General features: G+C 60.1%; 2 protein-coding genes across 2 annotated transcripts; one reads left to right on the top strand and one right to left on the bottom strand.

The window, feature by feature from the left end:
- The first annotated feature begins 3,354 nt into the window (after positions 1-3,354).
- SAT4 (serine/threonine-protein kinase HAL4/sat4) lies at positions 3,355-7,071 on the top strand. The gene is made up of 2 exons (XM_047981907.1): positions 3,355-6,135; positions 6,196-7,071. The coding sequence occupies exons 1-2, from the start codon at positions 4,726-4,728 to the stop codon at positions 6,325-6,327; spliced, it is 1,542 nt and encodes a 513-aa protein (XP_047837868.1). The 5' UTR covers positions 3,355-4,725; the 3' UTR covers positions 6,328-7,071.
- A 225-nt stretch (positions 7,072-7,296) lies between these two features.
- Positions 7,297-10,589, bottom strand: JDV02_001020 (uncharacterized protein). Its single transcript, XM_047981908.1, has 2 exons — positions 9,114-10,589; positions 7,297-9,032 (listed from the first exon to the last, which is right to left on the bottom strand). The coding sequence occupies exons 1-2, from the start codon at positions 9,371-9,373 to the stop codon at positions 7,952-7,954; spliced, it is 1,341 nt and encodes a 446-aa protein (XP_047837869.1). The 5' UTR covers positions 9,374-10,589; the 3' UTR covers positions 7,297-7,951.
- Between the last annotated feature and the right edge of the window lie 2,795 nt (positions 10,590-13,384).

Genomic DNA, 13,384 nt, shown 5'->3' on the forward strand with positions numbered 1-13,384 from the left:
CGCCTGCCAGCCAGCGCGCACATTCCCAAAATCAACCGTGCGACGATGATGATGATGACGATGATGACGGTGCCCTAACGCGCTGGCCCCCGGTTGCCAAGCGCCCGCGCCCGCGCTGCCCCGGCTGCAACAGCGGCGCCGGACAATCTTGGCGCGCCCGGCGCCCGGCTTCCGGGGGGGGAGGGGAGGAAGGAGGGGGCCGGCCGGTAGGGATGGTCCAAGTGGTGGGTGTTGTTGGTGACGGTCACGGTCGTGAGGATACTAAAGATGGTCGCAGAGCCGACCGTCTCAGTGCACGTGCGTGGCATGCGTACTTAGACGCACGAGGGGATAGAGACGGGATCCGGCCGGACCCTGCTGATCTGAACATGACATGAAGGTTAAAAGGGTACCTACCACTGTGTGTACGAAGTATGCCTGTCTCAAACATTGGGGGCTCCCTTGCGGCCGACGACTGACTGACCCTACGGAGTAGTTATACGGGGCTAGAAAGAACAGTCGCCCGGTTTGTGCCCATGGGCCCGCGTTTGAGACGGACGGCCTTGCCTCCATCAAAGGCTCCAAAGACAGGAGCAGACTTGTTGTTGACGCTGGCTTGAATCGGGCTGATTGGCAGCGACACGGACACACACATACACATATATGCCAATTCGCAAAGATGGTTTCAGCCCGAGCTCGGGTGTCAATGGCATCTGAGTGCCATGTTTGTTCGCCGCCGCCACAGCCGCCGCCGCCGTCTCTTCTGCCGGGCTCGGTGAACGGGTTCCGACAGACGCTTGGCATTGCTGGCAATCCATTTCCACCATGGATGATGGATGCATGGCCCTCACCACAAGCCAAGGAGCGCGTGGCGCAGGGGTCCTGGGGCTGCCAAGGCGCGTCAGCAGGCCAGGTCAGGGCCGGTCCCCCCGTCACGGCAAGCTGTGTGCATCATCCACTGACGTTACTACGTACTTACACCACAGCCCAGAAATTAATTCAAGGCATCCATCCGTCCCCGTGTAAGTGGCGACGATGGACCGACCCCCTGCGCTGCGACAAAAGCGGCCCTCGTTGCGCGCGTCATCGTCGTCGCGTACCCGACCGCTACTACTATTGCGTCTCTGCTACTGCTATTATTACCATTATCATCATGAATCCAGACACGAAAAAAAATTTGTTGCCGCAAATATCTTGTTGCCAGCTGCACCAGCTACAGCACTGTCTTGCCAGTATAGAGTGCTTTGTACGTGTAGGTACCTATGTGTGTGTGCGCGTGCGTTTGATTCTGATGATATTTTTTTTTTCTTGGCCCTGCCCGCACACACAAACTTCGTTTCCCCGTTCCCGCGCCCACCCCGCGCGCGTGCGCGATTTCCCCCATTGCAAATTGGCGACTTGAGGAGATTTGTGGGCGACAAGACTGACAAGAAGGGGGGGGTGTTGACAAAAAAAAACCAAGCCCTGACCCAAGGGGAGAGAGGCTCATCAACTTGGAGCGAGCGGCAAAAACGGCCGGCCGCCCAACCGAACGCTGACTTCCAGGCCCTACCTGGGGCGCCACTCCGCTACACTCCACTCCCATCCAGTCCCGCAGCAGGCCTGCAGCTCAGCAGCGCGCCCACTGATGAGGCATGCCCGGCCGGCCAGCCTCCACTGGACCTCTCGCTCGCCTGCAACCCACATTGGATGCATCCATTCCGTCCGGGGCCGGTTTGCCGCACCGAGCCCCCCCCCCCCCCCCCTTTCCCTTCACTCATCACCCGCTGCTATGGACAGACAGCAGGCCACCGTACATGAACGCCAAGGTCCCGAGCTAATAGCCCTGTACCTGGGCGTGACGTGCATACGGCTGCTGGGCCGTCCGTACCGCAGCAACGGGCGGCCACCGTCGGTGTACTCGCCCTCCCTAGTAGCGTGGCGCGTACCGTCGGCGGCGCCTCCGCCCCAGCAGCCAGGGGCAATAACTTAGGTCAGTACCGAGGTCAAGCCTTCAGTTGGTCAGTCAGTCAGTCAGTCAGTCAGTCAACCAACTCACGCCGTCTGAATCAGCAAGCATTACCTGTAGCGGGAGGGACTTGCGGCCGCGCCAGCAGCGCTAGCAGCACCAGCACCAGCGCCAGCATTCGCTGCAAATGGATCGCTGCGCCCTCGGGTGGCGTACCAGACGTGGAAGGTTAGGTACCTCAGTAGGTACTTACCTTGCGCTGTCCGCATCTGGCAATCCACAGGAGCAGCATCGGTAGGTCGCTCGCTTTGTCCCTGTTAGTACACGGGAGCAATAAGAGTACCAAAGTACTACCTACCTTTGGTACTCGCACAACAGAAATCCGACATCAGCCCTCGGCTACCTTTACCGCTCCTTTCCACCACCGCAGCGACAATGGCGCCAAGGACCAAAGAAAGAGGAGAAGATGCACAAGCGACCGCTCGATAATATGCCTGCGACCTAGGTAGGTAGGTAGGTTACCAGCACCACAGTTCTGCTGTTCCACCCGAAACCCTGCCCTAGTACCTAGTAGTAGTCAGGTGGGAGGTACCTCCGTGCCTGCGGCCAGCCACAGGCGAGTCTGGCCGCACCGCACGTTATAGCGCGCAGTCATGCCGGATCTGCCAGCGAGCAGGAGGCGCCGAGGTAGGTACGGTAGGGTTCCAAAGTATCCACGCGCTGTCTTTGCCCGCTCTTGGCCCCCTCGGCACACTGGACGGACCCTGCTTCTTCCAAGACCTGACCCCCCTCCTCCACCGGCGCTGGGAGATGGCTGTGCTCTGTCAGCGCCTCGCCTCGCCTCGCCTCGCCTCTTTTCACCTCAACTCTGCCTGCCTGCATGAGGTAGGTAGGTAGGTAGGTGTCCCAACGTTCCAGCCCGGTCTGGTCCTCCGCTGCTTGTCGCTTGCCGAGGGCGGGAGAAGCAAAGGGAGAGACACGCGGGGAGGCAATGGAAGGTTCCTCCGCTTGTGGTTTCGCGCACGCAGACAAAGAGTGCTGTACTGCACCTCACTGTAGGAGGCTCTTTGCAGTAATGTGACCGCTTTTTGCTGCCACTTAGTTACAAACAAGCCACCGCCTGCCAGCGCAATACGTTTGGCTTCGTACTAAAGGCAGCACTGTACCTCTCTTTGTACTGCGTTAGTACTTGCCTTGGTACTTAGCATCCCTATAGTGCCCCGGGCTGTTTCCTACAGTACCAACCTTGGGCCCTCTTGCCCTGCGGCATCTCACCGCACCGCACCCCCCTCCCCCCCTCCGCGCGCCGTCCGTACCTGCCTGCCTTGCTTCAGCGCTCGTGCCGGTTTGCCTTTGCCTTTGAACAAACTTCTTTTAGGCCCTTTTTTTTTTCTCCCGCTCATTTATTCCCTCGCCCACCCTTTCCTGTCCGCCTGCTTCTCTTCTCCCTCTCCGCCCACCCACCCACCCAGCGTCCACCACACCCTCCCCCGCCGTCTCTAATACCACGCACGCATCGGCTCTTCTTCCTCGCCTCCTCCTCACCTCACCTCACCTCCCTCTCTCTCCCTCATCCTCCTCTCTTTCTCCTACTCCGGCTTCTCCTCATCCTCCTTCTCCTTCTCCTGCAGTCTCCACCTGCCCGTCCTCCGCGCCGGCGACTATCCCCCCCCCTTCTTGTCTGCGTGGCTGCGGCAGGGCTGAGACTGCACGAGCACCAGCAACAAAAAAAGCCCTCGTCGACAAGGCCACCCCCCCCGGTCCACGACCCGCCCACCACGCCTTTGTCACTGCTACGACTACTACTGCTGCTACGACGTGCAAGGAGCCAAACATCCCTCCGCAGCGCCGCCGCCGTGCCCTCGCCTGCCCGTCCGTCCGCCCTCCCGCCTGCCTCCAAACAAGCAAAGCGCCGCGCTCATCGCTGGCCCGCCCTCTCCAGCTCACTCACACCCGCCCGTCGACGTCGCGCCGCGTCCTCTCCCACGACGGCCAGCACCACAAGTACTGCAGCTACACTGCATTTCTTCCCCGGTCCAGGTCCAGGTCTCAGATCCCACGGATCCCAGATCATCGCCGCGTGCCTGCACCCCAACGCCCAAGTCGCCAACGACCCCATCTATCCCTGTCGCCTCGTTTCGCCGCTCGCAGCGTCTGGCGATCATTGCCGCATCTTTCCCGCCCGCACCCCTCCGGTGCCGTGCCCTCTCTCTCCACGACACGCAACCGCCGCTCTGCTGGCTCCCACGGCTACAGGTTCTTCGTCGTCACTCGACGCCCGTCACCGTCGCAGGCCTTTGCGCCGGGCGAATCCCTCTAAGCTACTTGTTCCCCCTTTGTCGTACGAAGCAGTCGCACGCGCGCACGCACTCAAGATCGCCAGTCGGCTTGAGCCCCGACGACTCGTCCAGCACCATCCAGCGACGCCACCGTCCTGACCCCCGTTGGTTTGTCATCTGCCGCACACGGACAGTCCCTGCTCATTGTCGACGTCAGCGACCGCACCCCAGGACTCGGTGCCTCTTTATTCGTCTGTCTGGCCTCGGCGTCGACCCATCCACCCCGCTGCGCGTTTTCATCTTCTCCCTCATCCATACATAATTTTGTCCGCCTCCCCCCCCTCGGCGGCTGGGTCTCCTTGGGCCCCCTTCCCGCGGCGACAAGTCTCAGCAAGAGAGGTAGTCGAGTCGATCTCGCGACGCCGATAGCCTTAGCTGCGACCGCGCCCGCGACCGCGCCCGCGACCGCGCCCGCCCGCGCGACAACTCGCCGCGCCAACAGGACCCGCGAACCGACGCATGCCGCACTACGTCAGTCCTGCACGTCCCGCCACGACCAACCCTGTCAAAATGCCCACAGCCGCCCCCGATTCAAAACCGAGTTCGGCCCCGAGTTCGAAGCCTTCCTCGATCAAGAGCCACGACAGCAAGAAGTCTCCTGGCCTCTTGCCCAACGATGCGGGCCTTCATTCAGACGCCCCGTCTGTCACCGGCAGCGATTCGTCGCACCTTCGCCCTACGACTGAGAAGTCTTCGGTCAAGGAGCGCCTAACTCGCATGTTCTCGAGCAAGGAGGTTACCAGAAATGGCGCTAGCAACGGCGACGGCCAGGGCTCTCGTCCTCGAGGCTCTTCCCTGAACGGAAGCGTCTCGCCCACGCCGCGCAAGGAGTCAACATCGGATAGAGCCAACGACAAACCACCGCCGAATCAATCCAAGGCCATTCCCGGCAAGGAACTGGGTCAGCGTTTCGTGCCCAATCCCGACGCTCCGGGCGGCCATGAGCACCACCTCAAGTCAAGTCGCCGGCAGGAAAAGCTGTCCGACATGTGGCGGAGCTTGCTCGGCAAGAAGCAGGAGGCTGCACCCGAAAACGACTTGTCCCTCGTCTCCAATTGGGTCGACTCGCTGCGTCAGGAGAAGGACGATGCCGCCACAGACAAGAGGGGCGGCCCCACCGCTTCGTCGACCTTGGTTGAGAAGTACGGCAAGTGTCAGGAGGTGGTCGGTCGGGGTGCCTTCGGCATCGTTCGCATTTCCCACAAGAAGCTCGGTGGCAGCGGCGAAAAGCTATTTGCCGTCAAGGAGTTCCGCCGCCGGCCCGAGGAGACGGAAAAGAAGTACAGCAAGCGACTCACTGCCGAGTTTTGCATCTCTTCATCGCTGCGCCATCCCAACGTCATTCATACTCTCGACCTTCTCAAGGATTCCAAGGGCGACTACTGCGAGGTCATGGAGTTTTGCGCTGGCGGCGACCTCTACACCCTTGTGCTCTCGAGCGGCAAGCTGGAGGTCCAGGAAGCCGACTGCTTCTTCAAGCAAATGATGCGCGGTGTCGAGTACCTTCACGAGATGGGCGTCGCCCACCGAGACCTGAAGCCCGAGAACCTCCTCCTGACTACTCGTGGTGCGCTTAAGATCACCGACTTTGGCAACGGCGAGTGCTTCCGCATGGCCTGGGAGACGGATGCTCACATGGTCTCTGGCCTGTGCGGCTCAGCCCCCTACATTTCTCCTGAAGAATACACCGACAAGGAGTTCGATGCCCGCGCCGTGGATGTCTGGGCTTGCGGCGTCATCTACATGGCGATGCGGACGGGCCGCCATCTCTGGAGAGTCGCCAAGAAGGACGACGACGAATTCTATGCTCGCTATCTCGAGGGCCGCCGCGATGAAGAAGGCTACGGCCCAATCGAGTCTCTGCATCGGGTACGTCCTCTTGCCCTCGTCACTTTCGTTAACGTAGCCAGGCTAACGCAGCTTCCCCAGGCCCGTTGCCGCAATGTCATCTACTCCGTCCTAGATCCGCACCCCACGCGCCGTCTCACGGCCGCACAAGTGCTCAAGTCCGAATGGGTCCGGGAGATAAAACTCTGCAAGGCTGGCGAGGAGGGTCTCTAACACACCGTCCGTCATGCTGTGCTGGCATGGCGGACTGCAATCTGACTGCGGGCGCGAACAAAAGGATGCGCCGCGCATCTTGCAGACGACTCTTTTGCCTCCACTTGGCGGAGATGGGGACCACGGAACTAACAAGGCACGCACCCAACAGTGAAAGTGTGTGTCCTCGGACCGACGTAATGACTCTACGAACAATCACCCACGACATTATTCTTGCCCTTCTCTTCTCTTTGCATCCGTATATTCTCACATTACTTTACCACTTCTACCACGCTATTATCGAGCACCGGCGTTCTGGACGGGGGTTTGTTTGGTTGGAGGCTCATATAGCTGCGCTCTTCCAGCAGCAAGCGCGCGCCATCCATCTTTTCGAAGCACAGGATTTCTCGACAGGAAAGAGAACGGAGAGGCCTAGGTACCGCACAGAGACAGGAGTGGGACTTAGCAAAGACCGCACAGGCGGTGTTCCACGATGTAGCGGACAGGCTGATGCTGTCTCTGTCTGCCCTTGACACTATTCTTGACTTGCGCGCGCAGATGGGAATGGTTTCCGTCATACATGGAACAAGCCGGTTGACACCACCTGGCTTGGATACGTCAGAACTGGACATGGGGGCAAGGGGTCATCTGTCTCTGTTGGCAGTAATGGGCTGTACGCGACTGTGTGTCTGTCCGTAGCTTGATGCCGCTGAGCCCTCCACCAGGCAGCTCAGACCTGCGACATGGGAATTGACTACCCTTCTGATCCATCTTTTTACGCTGCCCGCCGTTACCTGATCAAGTTGGAAGACGACAAGTAGCCTCGGCAGCAGCCTAGTAGTGACTTTTGGTGGGTGAGAGAGACCCAAAGTACTTGCCTCCGGGCCATGGCATACTCCCGCACACCGAGCTGCCCTCTCGTCATGCTCATGGGCCGTCTCGTGTCATAGCCTACCTCTCCACACTCAACGATACACCGGCAGGGTAGCATAGCTTCATTTATGTCCAATTCAACTATCGGCAACCGACTCCGGGACAAAATTCATGGCCACCAAAACCCCCTTCCTGTCCCCATCGTCATGTCCCATGCCCAGGACCCAAACAGGTATATAGAGCTCCCGTAATCCATGAGTCGGGTGTGACATCCCTCGCTGCCAAAACCATCCAGAAAACTCACCCCCCTATGCAAGTCGCCAGACTGGGCCGAGTAAGCCTGCACCTCGTGGCCCGTCCGCGAAGAAGAACAAGGCACAGCAGGGCGGCAGCCAAATGACGATGCTGTGCAAGGTGCCGATTCCGCCGTAGGACCAGGCGCGGCAATACATATCCCGTCTCGCGAATGCTGCGCCGCCGCCACTGACCCAACTAAACCAGCAAAGCCAGACTCCACTCGGTTGCTCCGCGTAGATACTCGTTCCAAAGAAAGCAGATTGATAGTGAATTTGGCGCCTCGGGTGCGCAAAATGTCCGTGAATAAGTATTAAACAAGAATATGGCATGCCGCCGCCGACGTCTGGCTGTTCTGCACCAATGCACTGTAGCTGATGTATCGCCAAAGACTATTGACCGTTCAACACATATCATGATATCGCCGTATCGCATAGCTCGCAACAAGAGGCTTCTTCTTCGTCCGTGAGCCGAGAAATTATGAGTGAAACAAGTCCCATGCTCTCGAGCAGAGGCGGAGAAACTCGTCTTTCTTTTGCCGCTGGGTTTCGGGAGTGTCACGCCCCTCACCGAAGGGACCGCGTCGCGTAGGGGCGGGACCGTATCCGAGGGGAGGACTGCCGCCGTCCTCATACTCTGCTCGCGTCCGTCTTTTGCTAGCGCTGCGGTTGCCGTCGGGCTGCCTGTTCCCCGTGACAGGCGATGGAGGTGTCGGAGGCTGGTGACCACCATAGTGCACAATCTTGGGCAGCAGTTCAGGTCGCCCGCCGGCTAGTTCGTGCTGTGCCTCCTCTGCGGACTTGAACTCGCGCGGTCGGCCCGAGGTCGGCATCTGCTGGGTTTGCTGAGGATGGCCGGGGGAAGCCAGTGGCGCCCTTGGGTTGCCGGGATAGAGCGACTGAGGAGCATTGTCTGGGTGGGCGGATACGCTCTGACCGAAGACGTCGCTCAGCGGTGGTAACCTGTTGTTGGTCTGGTTCGCTGGGACGTGATGGATGTGTGACGTACTTGATAGGTTGGAAGGCTGGTTGGCAATGTGACGAGACATGGGAACTGGGTGCTGGCGGCCAGTGAAGCTGTGGCCGAGGGGCGCAGACTGAATGACCCTTTCGTTTGCGAATTGCTCATGGGACGGAGCAACGATGGACAGGCCAGGGGGCGCCTTGTTCCTACGCGACATCCCGGGAGTCTTGGCCGCGAATTGAGACGAGGGCTCCTTGTCCCTGTCCGAAGGTCCGTCTCCCTTGGCTGACTGCTGCTGCAGACGTGCCTCGATTATGTTGCGCTGCTGTTCCCGGACCGACATGCTACGCTGAAGCTGTTCTTTCATTACCGGATCTTGCGTGACGAAGCCTGGCGACAGGCAGGCGATTCCAACCTCCTGAATGCCCAGCCCATCGCGAGCCGAGAGAGGTACGGCCGAAGCAGGATTATTGGATGCGGCGACGGTGTTCTTGGAAAGATCCAATCGGCGCGGCCTGGGCCTAGTGTGTGACAGCGTTGGGGAGCCAGGCTCTTTCTTGACAACAATCTTCGGTCGGCTGGCATCGAGTCGAGAGCTGGGATCAGACAAATGAAGTCAGCATCACATCATATTTGGGAAGACAACGGGAGACGGCAACGAAGATGGGCGCGCTTACGATCCTGGAGGAGAAGACTTGGAGAGGGCAGAGGGACCAGCACCCTTGGGGCTGCTGCTCCCACCCGGCTTCCTGGGCGCAACGCTGGTGCTGGCACTCGCGGAAAACGACGCGGTCCCCGGTGTCCTTTGCGCAGACGATGGCGCCTGACCAGCAGCCTGTGAAGCGGCAGCGGGCGTGGCTGTCGAGGGTCCTTCGGACGGAAAGGACGGTCTCTCGTGAGGAGCCGGAGACGGGGCCATGGCGATTGCAGCACTCATATTGAGGCTGGCCGATCAATTTTCGATCAGCGAAGACGCAGGAGAGAAGGCTCCTGGGGCTATCGGCGCCAACAAGTCGCCGTGTTCCGGGCGTGGACGTGCGTGGGCGAGCAGTCGACTCGTCCCAGTTGCTTGCAGGCCAGGGCGTTATCGGGCTAGTTAGCTCTCTTGCACAGTCCTCACGCGCGGGGAACAGAAGAGCGCAAGACGAAGGACACGTCGTCGCGGGGGTAAGGGAGCGTCCGATGCTAAGTGAAGAGCGCTGAGCTGTCGATGGTGAATGGATGCGAGACGGGCGGCGCAAGAGTGGTGTCAGGTGGCCGGGTCGTTTTGGGGGATATCAGGTGCGGTGCACGAGTCGTGAGATGTCGAGTTTGGGGGTGTGGCAGCGTCGGGTCGTGCTGACAGACGAGTTTCAATGGTCAGCGACGGTGGTGGTAGGCGCGCGGTGCCCGAAGGTCGGCAATATTGGGGAGCGAGCGACAGGTCGAGGCAGTAACGGCACAGAGCGCAAGCGCCCGTCAAAGGTCCAGAATGTAGCGGGGACTGCGTACGTGCGTGCGTGCGTGCGTGCGAGCACAGAGGCACCTGCAGCACACCAGAGACGGGCTGGAGCGCGGGCGCGAGCACAGGGGTGGCGGCTGGGCGAGGGCGAACGGCGAATCACGACGGCGCAGCGTTCCAGTAGCGAGCGAACGGTGGTGGGCGGTGGTGGTAGTCGTCTAGCGTCGTGGTGGAGGTGGTGGTGGTGGTGGTGGTGGTGGTGCCGCGCTGTTACTGTTGGTGGTTGGCGGCTCTGGGCGCTGTGCTGTACCTATTCGGCAAGGCGGTTGGGTGCAGAGCCAATGCGAGGCAAGCGTGTCGCAATGCAGGCTTGGAGCGGACGGGCAGGCACACGACGGAACTGATGACGGTCGACTGGCTGGATCTTGGCCGATGTGAGTTGTCGGCGTGCCGGGAAGAGGTCGAGTCGTTTGTTGTTTGTCTGTCCAGGCTCGCCTTGTTCGTGGCAGCTGGAGGAGGAGGAGAGGAGAGGAGGACGTCGGCGAGGGCGGGGGCGTCCAGGCAGTGGGTGGTATTTCAAGAAGGGAGGTAAAGTGAGATTGGGCTGCGGCGGGCCAGCTCGGACGGGGGTGGGTTATGTATGAGGTGAGGGTGCGTCCAGGGTCGACGAGTACCCGCACGGGCACGTCCACGTCCTGAGTCTCGTATGTCTGCCGGGGCGGGCGGGCGGGGGGGGGGGGGGCAGGTAGATGTACGTAAGACGACGACGTCCAGGACCCAGTTCCGGGGGAATATGCGATGAGGGATGGGCGTAAAGTACAAGTACCTTGTAGGCCCGGGACGCAGAGGCAAGAAAGCGATGCGCACGTAGGGCGAGGTTTCTTGCTTGCTTGCTTGCGAGAGGTCGAACGGGGGGTGGGGGGGCGTAGAAGAGGCGTGCGAGGCGAGGCAAGGCAAGGAACCAAGGCAGAGGACAAGCCCGGGCAGGTGAGATGAAGCAGGGCTGGCCGGAATGATGGACGCCGGGCGGATAGTGCGAGTTGGATTTCGCGGGACACTGTACAAACAGGCGGGCATGGGACAATCAGGGACCTCCTATATCTCGTCGTGGCGCGCCGTTGCCTCAAACAAGCAGCAGGCTTGGTTCAGGATGGGCAGATTGGAATTGGAGGGACGGATGGAAGGGGAAGGAAGAGACGGCGCAGCACAGCAGGAGGGAGGGCATGGGCTACCAAGTACCTTCCTTCACCTTGGACAAGTACAGTACCTGGGTAGGTACCTAGTAGTTAGTAGTTACCTGCCGAGTAGTCAGGTAGGTAAGGTAGGCCAAGGTCTATATACTAGAGGTAGGCAGTAGTAGTAATAAACAGCGGCGGAGGTTGCAGTGCAAATCCCGTACCGGTACAGCACTCGCAGCAAGATGGACGTTTTGGGTTGCAATCGCGTGAACAGAAGGAACTCGAACGAAACAACGGGCCCACGATGTGCGGGAAGGAAGGAGCCCCTGGCTGGTCCTGCGAGGGCTGGACTGGCCCGACTCGCTGCTGATGCGGGACCACCACAGACTTGATGCGTCTGCCCTGCGCCTGCTCCTGCTACGTACCTACAGTACGTAGGTACTCTGCCTCGAACGCACAGGCAGGCGTCTTGGGCGAATGAATGTAAGTGGGTGGCGCCGCTCGTGCGACTTGCCAAATCGCATCTGCGAGCACTGTGCCGTACTGTGCCTCGTTTGCAGAGTTACTTTTGTACGGGGACGTTCGTCCAAGCGAGTCCTTCATGCTCGGATGCGAATCGCGGCGAAAAGCACTCTATTTCCCACCACCTCGCGCCATGTGCGGCGCGGCTGGATGGGACCAGATCCAGGTACCTTGGTACCTACCCACCTACCTAACTACCTACCTAGTAGTCCCTTATAATGCCCATGCCATGCGCGAAACAGGGCGGCATGCGTACGTGACACGATGCCCTCATGGCTCCTTAGGGTGCTGCGGAGGACACCGTGGGGTGGGTACTCTACCTAGAGTGCCTACCTAGAAATTACTCGTGCCTTGAAATACCTTCCAGGTCGGCGCTTGCACGACATTGAAGCTGCTCTCCGCACAGGGAGCCACACGCCGGGACAGAGGTTGATGCTCTCAGCAGCCGATGCGTGATCACGGGCGCAGTGGGCTGGCTGATGAGACCCGTTAACACGAGCGCACCTACAAAAATCCTGCACTGTACAATATGTATTCGCGCACAGAAGTTGGCTCGGTCTGAGCAACGCCGCCCAGCCGGGCCAGCGCTGGGCAGCGACGGGGCAGATTGGCGACGGTGCGACACTGACACGGAAAAGAAGAGGGGATGCGGTGCGCCCAGGCCATGCGTCGGGAATGCGCCAGACAGACCAAAGAGGCGGCAGAAAGGATGGGGGGATCTGAAGCACTGGACTGCCGCCAAACGGGGACGGGACGATGGATGGATGGGACAGAACGAGCCAGGGGCGCCGCGCCAGTGGTGGAGGCCAGGGGCCGCCCGGGGGGGGTGTGGCGGGGACCAGGGGGCCAGTGGGGACGTCGAGCGAGCCCCCCGAGCAGCCCAGCCCCAGGCTGTAGGTAGGTGGACGCAGGCAGGCAGTCCAGGCAGGGCAGGCTGCACAGGGGCACAAGGGGTACGTTAGTACTAACGTAGGTGGTTTGTTGGCGGGCGACGGCGATGGCATGGGGGGGAGAGAGGTAGGTACGTACCTGGGTACGAGCAGTACCTGCAGGGGCTCGTTTGGCGACGAAAGCGACCCGGCGCAGAGGCGCAGATGGTCGCGGATCAGGGGTCGATTTGCGAGCCCTCTTTTTTCTTATTTTTTTTCTTCTTGTTCCCGCTCTCCCTTCCTCGGACGTTGCAGCTTTGAGACAAGATGTCCTCATTCGACTCGTCGCCGACGACCAATGGCGGCGCCCAAAGAGGTCCCCGGCGAAGCCTTTGGGGCCTGATGAACCTTGCCTTGCAGCTTGCCATTTTGCTGCACGGGCCTGAATCCCCCGCGCGATATATAGAAAAGGGAAATGGCGAGAGGGAAAAGAGAGACTTGCAATTCAGCTCACCATGAATTCCGAGGGCGGCGACTATCCCCTCGGACGGCCGTGATGCATTATCGCTCTTTCCTGTTCCAGCGGGCGAGGGGGATGCCTATATGGTACGAAGTAGATGTAGATGTACGTAGTAGGTATTTAGCCATGGTTACTTAGGTCGGTGGTTGGTTTATCAATTACACTCACGACACCGGCACTATAGAGCACAATGAGCATTATCCTCGCCGAGTCGATCTCGTTTCGTACCGCACCTCCGAGTACCTACTCACGTACTCGACCTCAGTCATGTATACGCTAAGTCAGTACCTGGGTAACGGTACGTACGTACTGTACGTATGCATCTACGCAAGGTTGTCATCGCGGACCGCCCGAGTGGAGGTGAAGAAATCGGCAAATACACGTTCATGCCCATCAAAGAGCGCAATCGCCCGCGTTT

This window comes from Purpureocillium takamizusanense, chromosome 1 (genome assembly GCF_022605165.1).
Source record: "Purpureocillium takamizusanense chromosome 1, complete sequence".
In the NCBI taxonomy this organism is placed as follows: Eukaryota; Fungi; Ascomycota; class Sordariomycetes; order Hypocreales; family Ophiocordycipitaceae; genus Purpureocillium; species Purpureocillium takamizusanense.